Source organism: Octopus bimaculoides, chromosome 1 (assembly GCF_046866305.1).
Source record: "Octopus bimaculoides isolate indiv1 chromosome 1, ASM4686630v1, whole genome shotgun sequence".
In the NCBI taxonomy this organism is placed as follows: Eukaryota; Metazoa; Mollusca; class Cephalopoda; order Octopoda; family Octopodidae; genus Octopus; species Octopus bimaculoides.
In genome coordinates this window covers 137838383-137849042 of record NC_142928.1, presented here as the reverse complement: position 1 = coordinate 137849042, position 10660 = coordinate 137838383, and the positions used below count along the sequence as shown (strand labels likewise).

At 33.4% G+C, this 10660-nt stretch overlaps 1 protein-coding gene across 1 annotated transcript in view; it reads right to left on the bottom strand.

The window, feature by feature from the left end:
* Positions 1 to 10660, bottom strand: part of LOC106880113 (uncharacterized) — a 193856-nt gene that overhangs the window by 110676 nt on the left and 72520 nt on the right. The window contains exons 4-7 of the mRNA XM_089352641.1: positions 10469 to 10550; positions 8884 to 8969; positions 5190 to 5271; positions 3404 to 3467 (exon numbers count right to left, since the gene is read on the bottom strand). Coding sequence (XP_089208767.1) covers positions 3404 to 3467; positions 5190 to 5271; positions 8884 to 8969; positions 10469 to 10550 — 314 coding nt within the window. The remainder of the gene's footprint in view (positions 1 to 3403; positions 3468 to 5189; positions 5272 to 8883; positions 8970 to 10468; positions 10551 to 10660) is intronic.

Below are 10660 nucleotides of genomic sequence, written 5' to 3'. Positions count from 1 at the left end.
GCAGCAGCATTTGCTCACTCTTTCCATATCAGCTTCGTAATAGACAAAAAGATGTCCATATACCTAAACAGTGGTGTACAGAAGTAACAATGCACAAGTTATAATAGACAAACATCATGAAAATTTATTTCTACAACACAGAATAGAACAATAATGCATCTAAGAAGCTTGTGTGCATTGATTGACAAATATATCAAATCAAACATGGGGAAACAGAGGAGGTGGAGAAAAACCTACTTTTTCATCCATTGAGAACATAAACGAGATGGATTCTGCTAATTTAGCTATTTGCATCCAAATTGTTAAAGCAAGCACTCAATCATGAAATGAGCAAATCGTCTATTTCCAACGAAGTAGAGAAAGACAAACAGTAATTTGTCTAGATTCTTAAAATCATAACCCTGTATGGCTAGTTGCCTGGCACATTAATTAACCTTGTTGAAAGAGTAATTTGGATAAAATGACAATGCCAATCAAGCCAGCAGCATCATGGAATGGTGTGTGATAACATTCCAAGACCTGATTTTGGCACATATTGCAATATTCATTCATTCAACATCCACGTTTTTTTTTAGTTTTTTTTTTTTATGGTTGCATGGTTTGTGTCGGGATTTATTTGAGGGAGGATTTTTATGGCTGAATGCTTTTGTCACTCACTCACTCACCTGTTTTTCAAGTAAAGGATTTATTCCACAGGTCTTTGAAAGTGCAATGCAACTGGTCATTGCAACAAGGTATGTAAACATATCACTATTTCACTCTGGTGATATGAAGCAAAGTCATAGGAGTTCAGTATTCATACATACAAACACATACATACACACATACTCAATAGGCTTCCTACAATTTCTCTCCAAAATTTATTTGCAAGATAATGGTCAGCTTGAGTTTCTAGAAGAAACCATGTCGCAGGTGTTGTGCAGTAGGACTGAAACCAAAACCATAGTTGGGAAGCAAACTGAACTACACAGCAATTTTAGAGCCCAAATAAGGAAGTAAGAATAGAAAAAGGCCAAGGGATCATAGAAAAGTGAGCGAGTTAGGCAATTAACTTGATATCAGTGATATCAGGAATGATAATGTTTTCATCATCTTGTAGTTAAATAGACAGACTCTAAAGAATTAAGATACTTCACATACTGAAATATCAAGGGGCTTAGGTTTCAGCTGATGACCAACATCCTGTTTAATTTAGTAGCTTTATGTATAGCTTTTAGCAGTTTCAACCATTGGACTGTGATGATGCTGGGGTACTGCCTTGAAGAGTTCAGTTGAACAAATCGGCACCAGTATGCAGTTTTTATGTATTCTATCAATCGTGTCTGCTGAATCACTAAGTTACAGAGATGTAAACAAACCAACACCAGTTGTCAAGTGGTGTGGAGGGACAATACAAAAGCATTCACACATACAGACTTCCATACAGTTTCTGTTTACCAAATTTACTCATGGCATTGGTCAGCCTAGAATTATAGTACACACTTGCACAAAGTACCATACAATGGAACTGAACCTGAAATCACATGGTTGCAAAGCAAGATTATTAACTACACAGTTATGCAAGTGCTTAGTATATGACAAAAAGAAAACTAGAAACTAGATGACATGCAGCCGAATAACAGCTATAGAGATGGAAATACTGGCAACAAAGATTTGTTTCCTAATAGCAATTTCCTGTTGGTAACTAACTACTTCATGCATAAATCAACTAATAACCAGAATCCCTGTGAAGTACCCAAGTTTCCACAGTAAAATGTCAATGACCAAGAGAGGCAGACATTGAAAGTAAACAAAATGTAAAATTTCTATCAATATACAAGAGATAGAAAACAATTTACCATAAAGAAGCAGAATTCTATACAAGATATTTACAGGAGAACTACTGCAATGGAATGGCAGCCATAACCTTATCAATATGAAGACAACAATACCTACTACAGAAAGATTTATAGTGCCGTTATTATCTGGAGTCAAGCGGAGAAAGAATAAGCTTGTAAAGATATTGACTAACCTAACTGAAATGCTAACAGAAAACATTAAAAAAATGAGTAGTGTATTGAAATCTATAAAAACAGATTAGAAGTATTACATTTCCCTAACAGTGGCCATCTCTTCTGAGTTGATTAGATGAGATGCAATTCTAAGCCTAAAAATAGAAAATATTTTATCTGGATATAATTTTCTTAATGACTGGAGTATGTACTTGTTCGTTTTTTCCCAATGGATTACATAGAGAACTGGAAAGAATAGATAAACTGGTTAAGAGATTAAAAAATGAAACAGGTAACCAGTAAGAACAGGTGTAAAATTTAAGAAACCAAAATCAATAATGGACAACAAATAACACACAAAAGATAAAGTTTATTTCATTTATAGGAGCTGGATATTACTTCTGCCTTCCATTACCTTCCTATATCATTTTTTTAAAACAGTACTAAATTTCCAACAAATCTTTACTTATCTATGTATTAAGACATAAAACCACCAGAGGAAAAAAAAAACCCTTAATGTCATTTTATTTACCAAAAATGTAAATAAATATATGAAATTCTAGTTTTACAATCACACCTGAAAACCAAATGCAGAAGAGATTTCACTTTTTGTGTTAATGGTTTATTGAAATATGTGATGTTCAAAAATTGAAATGTCTAGAAGTATTTCATATATCCTCTAGATATATTTTAGTCACTGAACTGCAGCCACTGAAAGGCTTCAAACAGATTGACACCAGTTCTTATTTTTAAGTTTGATTGTTATTCTATTGGTATCATTTGCTGAACAGCTGGCTTCTGAAGACATAACACCAGTTGTGAAGTGGTGGTGGCAAGGAAAACAAACAGATGCACACAGAAACACAATGGGCTTCCTTCCAGTCTCCATTTACCAAGATCACTCACAAGGCAGTGGTTGGTCCATGGATGTAACCAGAAAACATTTGTCCAATGTGGTAAACTTAACACACGAGTTATCTCAAACATCGTGTAAATTATACGAAAAGTTAAAAGAGTTTGAAGAAAATAGTGGTAGTCTATGTTGGCAAAAATTCTACACTGAAGTTCAAGTGTTTCAATAAGTCTATATGCTACGAAGAGAAAAGAAATCTGACATTTCAAAGCTGTCCTTTCAGAGAAATCTCTCCCTCTTAAATGGACAATGTTGAAACATCAAATTCTTCTTCTATCCACAGCATACGAATTTAGCCAAACTCACAAACTTCACTTTAAATTAATGCGACTACTGCTTTTGTAATACTAGTATAACATACTTAGAATACATAACTAAAAGAAAATGTCAAACCTGTTAAAAGGAATGGAATAGCTGTACTACACAATGAAAACGTGAATGAATATGTGTGTATGTATGTGTATATATATATATATATATATATATATATAACTTTTACAGAGGTTGTCAAAAATTAAATGAAAGTGTTTGAACAGATTTCTAATATTGCTACTTTGGAGAATCTACAGAAATATGGAGAATGAAAAACTAAAGTAAAATGAAGCTGTTGTGTGTATTAGACAACAGTAAAATCTGAGAAAAAGATGACAAAAGTAATGACAATAGATTTGGAAATTCACCTACATTTTCATAAGCGCTTAATGGCAGAGGTGTTTTTAAAGCATTAAAATGTCAAGTAAAATCCTACAGAATAATTTTGACAAATCAAACACGATAGGTTTTATGAAACAAAGATGAATAAATCAGAAAGCAAACTTGCTCAGCCATTAGATTAATTCAGTCTCACATATGAAACTAATTTGTCTGAGACAAGTTAAATTCCAGCCACCAGCTGAATGAGGTGGTAACAATTGAGAGAGGAACTTCCTTTCAAAGATAATTTACACTGATGAGTTAAACTATAACCGATATCAATTGATTTTATAGGATAATTAAGAGGAAGATGGTTTGTTTAATAATATACCAGACAAAATTGCTTTGCAGTATCAACTAGAGTTAATTGTATTTTTACTTCTTGTATCACCTGTAATTTGTTTACAGGAGAGTAAAAATAACAGGAAAATGAAAATAAACCCCAATCTAATTACCACTCCTTACACAACTGAATAAGAATCTAATTATGTGTGCTTATTGTTTAGGCTCAGGCCAGCCCTAACTGACTGAACCTTAACACAAGGCTTTTCAGCTGTTATCCAAACTTTTAAACCAAATAAAATGCATTGAAGAGTACAATTTTTTTTTTTTTTTCAATTGAAAACTTTTTGTTTTAGATTAATGATTTTTACATTGGTACAATTGGGGCCAGATAAAGACCCAAAGAGGCCCTAAGCATCTAAAAGATTTTGGTGCCCCCCCACACACACACACACATATACAAGTTAAACTATAAACAACAATAATAAGCCATAAAATATTTTTCAAAATGAAACAAAACTTTCAGTAAGATGGAAAAAATGTTTTTTTTTTTTTTGAAGAGTTTTCTACTTTTTTCAATTGCAAAGTCTTATCAGATACTCATTCTGACACCATAAGACTTCGAAATTATATTTCTAATCATATAAAACCCTTCAAATATTTTAGCAAGTTTGAAGTGATTTCTTTTGTGCTGTAAACCATTTACCATTTCTGTTGTGGCTTTTTTTCCCCTGATGCTCTAAGCAAGTGCTTATTTTGCTAAATGGTTAATCCAGCATTGGGTACAATATAAATCAGAAATGAGTGAGAACGGGCAGGTTAGTTAAATCAATCTCAGTGCTTTTATCAACTCTAGAAAGACGAAAGGTAAAGCTGACTGGTAGAATTTGAAATCAAAGCAATTTATTTAGTCTGGTGCCATAACAATTCTACCATTCCACTGCTTCATATTTATGACTGCATAGAGGATCACTCATTGTTGGCAGTGGATGGCATAGTGTTAAGCATAAAAATTGCAACTAATACTGGAAGTAGAGTTAAAATGGACATAATTTAGTGAGCCATCCTGGTTGATTAGAATAAGTAATGTGATAGTTTCATTATCTCAATTTCAAATACAACCAAGATCAAACCCATTTTCTCCTTTCAAGTAGAGTAAAATAACATCAATAATATACAAAAATTGAATAGACTGCAGTTGATTGAACCATATTTGCTATATTATTGATATTTAGCTTACTAACAAACAAAAAAAAAATCATTAAAAACAAGCCAGCACTTTGATATATTACATCATATATTTCACACACTTTTTCCTCCATATTTGATACTAGTCCAAACCCAATATTGATACAGCTAATAGCAACAACAACAATATATTGTTGTATAAGTCTTTAAAATAAGACAAGCCTTAATTTCAAACTAGAAATTCCCATTTGGTACTTCAAATATCATTTCAGTCATCTGACTATTTGATAAAACAATTATTCAAGTTGCTTGCAAAGGAAATAACAGCCAGATATGTACAAATAAAGATAAAATCAAATGAAAAAAAAAGACTTCTTGCAAAACATTGTTCATAAGTATGTCTCAAAAATTTACCTCCTCAAAGTCTTTTTTCTTTATATTATCACACAACTTGATGTGTAGAAAATGAGGTGGGGAATTAACAAGCAAAATAATTAAAAGTTTTCAATTGGTGAATGTCACTGACCCACTTTTAGTTCCAGCTTCCTTTCAGCAAGTAAGCAAGGCCCCTTGTAATAAGGATTCCTTACAACAAAGCAGAAAAACCCTGTTGCAGAACAGAATGGATAGCGGCATCATTTTATCAAAACCACAAGGAATTAGTGACAATATTGTCATGCCATATTCTGCCAAAAATGACAAGACACAGCAAAGTATTTAGTCCAGCTTTCTACTAAACTGATCCTGAAAATAAAGTCTTGACATTGTGGGTAACTGCAAGTGAATGTCACTGTCATGCAAACAGTGACATCTATTTTCAACCTTACAAGTAAAGAGTGTGGGTTGGTGATAAGAGCATCCAGCCATAGAAAACTCACTCCAGCAAATTTTCCCTGATCCATGTGAGTATGAAAAGGCAAATCTTAAAAAAAGCACTCAGTAAGGTGGTTGATGTTAGAAAGGCATCCAGCAGTTAAAACCCTCCCAAAACAGAAAGTGAAACTTGGTGCAGTTTTCTGCCTACCCAGCCCCTAACAAACTGTCCAACTCATGCCAACATGGAAAACAGACATTAAATGGTTTTACACACACACACACACACACACACACACACACACACACACACACACACACACACACACACACACACACACACACACACACACACACACACACACACACACTTCCACATATCAAATCCTGCTCACAAATCATTGGTCAAACTAGGATGCCAAATCAATTCTTAAACAATGCTGCAGTTTGTGAAAAACTTAACTGCAACAATATACACACCCAAAGGAATTTAATCAGAAGACATAAAATTTGATAATGGAGATTAATCTTCTAGGGTACAAGGTAACCCAACTACTGTCACAACAAAATGCACCCAGGACAAACTTTAAAGCATTGGTGATGAGAGGGATCAAGCCACAGAAACCAAACCAAAAATGAAGCATAGAGGCAATGTGTGGTCTTCCAGCCCATCAAAGAGGGAAGTAACCATAAAATTAATCTTAACAACCCATTCCAGCAGAGAAATCAGATGTAAAACCGTGTAAACCTTTTAGCATTCAGATTATGTTAAATGTAATACTTATTTATTCATATCATTTTGAATTAATCATATATAATCTCATAGCTTTGGGATTTCAATAATGTGATTGTTTACTTTTAGAATGACATTGTAGGATTAGTGGGAAAGTCAGGTTCTGGCCAGTTTATGTACTAAACAAGAATATTTTGACTCAAAGTGGCCAGTTTAAATGCTAATGGGTTAATGGCCCTGTGTTTGTAGGTCAGGGAACATTGGGTCAATACCAGCTGTTTTAAACTGTGTCCTACTATAACTAATTTCTCATTGAATCATTAGAAGATCTAGAAATGAAATCAATACATTTGCACAGCTTTAGGCTGAGTTTAGAGCCATAAAATCCATTTATGGTTGAGTACATTACAACCTTGTTTCAACTGGAATAAAAGTAAGACATTGAGTAGACAGCTAAAAACATTTACATGAATAAATTACCAGAAAAACTATTCCCCTTGAAACAGGTAATACTATAACTAATATTAATTATAGCTGTCCTTATATGCAGTCATAAAGACAACACTGCAAAGTATTAGACTAAATGGCTAGCAGTATTAAGCTAAACATAAATAATATCAATTTCACAAAACTCCAGATGGTGGAGGTCACTGGCCTTATTACTAAGCCATTTAAGGAACGTGTCTCGAGCTGATTTTCTCCCTTTAATCTCTCCAAGCCAGGGTCAACAAAACAGGCACCAGGCTTATACTGTAATTGATTACAAGGGAATTGTTTATAGGTTTATTTGCACAGGTGGAATGGTTTTTATTGAAGCAATTATTTGCACAGCTGGATGAATTTTCTGTTAACTCTGCAGCTATAACACTAAATGGAACAAGTCATGTTCAAGATCATCAGCAGTAATGTTAGAACTTATGACTATATGGTCTGTAGTCAAAGCATCTTAACCTCACACCCCAAAAATGCCAGAATATGAAAGTTTGTGGGTTAAAACAGACTAATACTCACAAATAATTGTAATATCTGTTATTGAATACCTTTTTCCCTGCAAGATAATTACCATATTTTAACATGCATAGGAACCCTCTGGTTTTTGAGGCTTAAAATTTGGAAAAAAGGTTTTGTAAGGAATTATAATACTATCCATGTATAAGAAACTCCCATATTTTTTAAACCTAATTTTTGACAAAAAGGGTTCCTTATACACATTAAAATATGGTATATCAGGCCAGGTACAGAGGTAAATTAAAGGAGGTAACAGTCTAATGGCTAATAAACTGGAAATTCTTTTCAGTTTTTTTTTCCTTTAAATTCAGTTACATCTGATTGATATTTTCTGTGAAAAGCCATCATGCCTATTTTCATGAATATCAATAAAAACCAAATATTTTATAAATACATTTCCTTCCTCCACCCGTCCATCTGCCTGCTTGTGCATGTGTGTGTGCCCCTGTGTGTGTGTCCCTGTGTATGAGCGTGTGTCCCTGTGTGTGAGCATGAGTCCTTGTGTGTGTGTGTGTGTGTGTCCTTGTGTGTGAGCGTGTCCCTATGTGTGTGTGTGTGTGTGTGTGTGCATGTATGTGTGTGTGTGCATATCTTTATGGAGGAGAATCAGTTGATAATGCTATCAGTGTTTGATATCTTTTTTAATTGGTTAATGTATACATTGTCATTAAAGTATCAGCCTATTTATATTAACCTTTTCACGTGAATTAACTTTTATTTTTAAAAATTTTATATAAACTACTTCACTTTTCACTGAAAAATGAAGTATCCTAAACGATATGGAGATTCTGCAAAGCTAGTGATTACACGGCTGCAATGTGTCCCAGGACCCATATACACTGCATGTGTATCTGAAGCAAGCCAGCCTAACGAGAACTGCATCCCTCTCCAAGACAGAGTGAAATAGCTCTACAAGCTAAATTAGCTGATTTTATAGTACTGTTGCACAGCTAATAAAGATAAGTACCATTTTTACAGTCTACTTCAGTATCTTTACCATGAACAAAGTGCACTGCTGGTGACAGGAAATTAACCACCAATCCTTTAGATAAGCTAGCACCCTATCAACTTTGCCATCTGTGGCTCTTAAATTGGATACTTAACAAGACAAGACCAGCAAATGAAATGAATTGTATTCAAAATATTTCAGCACTGGGGAAAAATTATATAACAGTCACAAAAGGATTTCTCCATTAACAAATTTTATAAAACATTTTTTATTAAATAAGCTTTGCACCAAATCACTAATTTAACTAATTTACCTTGCCAAATAAATGTTGACATTTACAGCAACTTCTAGTTGAATTGTGAAAAATATACTGAGTCGATTCAGACTAGCAAAAGCCAACTGAAAACATTTTGTAAGATAAAGTACAAATATATTGCCATATTTTCAGTTATATAATTGCAATTTATTTTAAAAGAGAAATTAAAATTTCAGTTAATACTGAGCAGAATAAATCATTAATGAAATAATGAGTAATAATAAATTCAGAAAAGCATCATAAAATTAATAAATCAAAAATCTATCATAAAAATCTCATGACAAAATCAGAAAAAATATGTAATTATTCACTCCCATTGTATGACTACAGGAAGACATGGCTGTGTCAAGTTTGCTTCCCACCTATCTGGTTTCAGGTTCACTCCCATTACATGGCACCTTAGACAAGCGTCTAAAACCTCAGGCTGGTCAAAAATAAGATTTGGTAGATGGAAATCAAAATAAGCTTGTCCTGTATGTGCAGGCATTAAAATGATGATGAGAAGGAGGACATATTGTTTTAACATTCACTTTTTCTATGCTTTTATGGGGAAGATGAAATTTGAGGCAGATCTACAGCCGGGTGCATTGCATCTTCTAGTCACTAACCCTCACCTGTTTCGAAGCAAAGTAATATTTCCCTTAAGACATTTTTCACAGAACAGAGTCAAACAACATTTCTTGTATGATAGTGTTATTTGTTAACCATTATGCAATGCCAAGACAAGAGTAGACATACAATAAGCTTCTTTCAGTATCCATAAACCAAATCTACTCAATGTTTTTGTCAACCTAGGGCTTTAGTAGATGATACTTATCCAAAGTGCCATACAATGGTTGGGAAGCAAGCTTCTTAACCGCACAACCATATTCCACCCCCCACCCCCACAGCTTTAAAGAGAATCTATTTAGACAATATTTATACACTATTTAAAGAATTCTTTCATTTATATCAATTTAGGTACTGCAACAAATAGAAATGTCAATTTGCAGTAGGAAATTGATTGTAGTCCAAATAAAGAAACCATTCTACAAGTAAAATTTAGACTTTTCATAGAAAACAGTTATGGAAAAAGTAAATACTTGAAAAATAAAAGAATGGTAATGATAGAGACAGGTCAAAAGTACAATGAAGAAATTTCAACTGTGAAAGTAAACATTGAAAATATAGAGCAAAAGAGAAAAGTCTTTAGTTGTCTCCCTTATTTGCAGAAAAATTATATAGTGTAGGAAGGAATTATCTAATTTCCTACCCACCCCTTAACTATAGGTTTTATTTAACTGCAAAATGTTCTTGTTCCATGTATTAAATATGCATGATATCTACTTAAGTATTGTTTGTTATGTAGACAGCATTTCAGAATTATTGAATATGTGTATTTTATTTGCTTGTTACCACTTTAGAAAAAAGTTTTGGGTTTATATTCAACTTTGTAGCTGTTTTTCTTTCTTATCAGTTATTTCTTGTCATCAGTTATATCTTGTTCTTACACTTTGTAACTACAGGAGTTATGGCTAGCAACTAATTTTTCCACCCACAGAGCAACCTCACAAGCTTAAGTTCTGCAACAACAACAATGTACTCGTAAAACTAGAGTGACAGTAATGATAAAAGATATCCAGTTATAGAAAACAAGCCAAAAATGAGCGATGGAGTCCTTCAACCTATTTCAGAGAGCAATAATTTCAAATAAGAGCTCAGATCATGAAAACCTACCCAACTCGTGCCAAAATGGAAACTAGTCATAAAATTTAAATTTATTTTACTTTAGTAT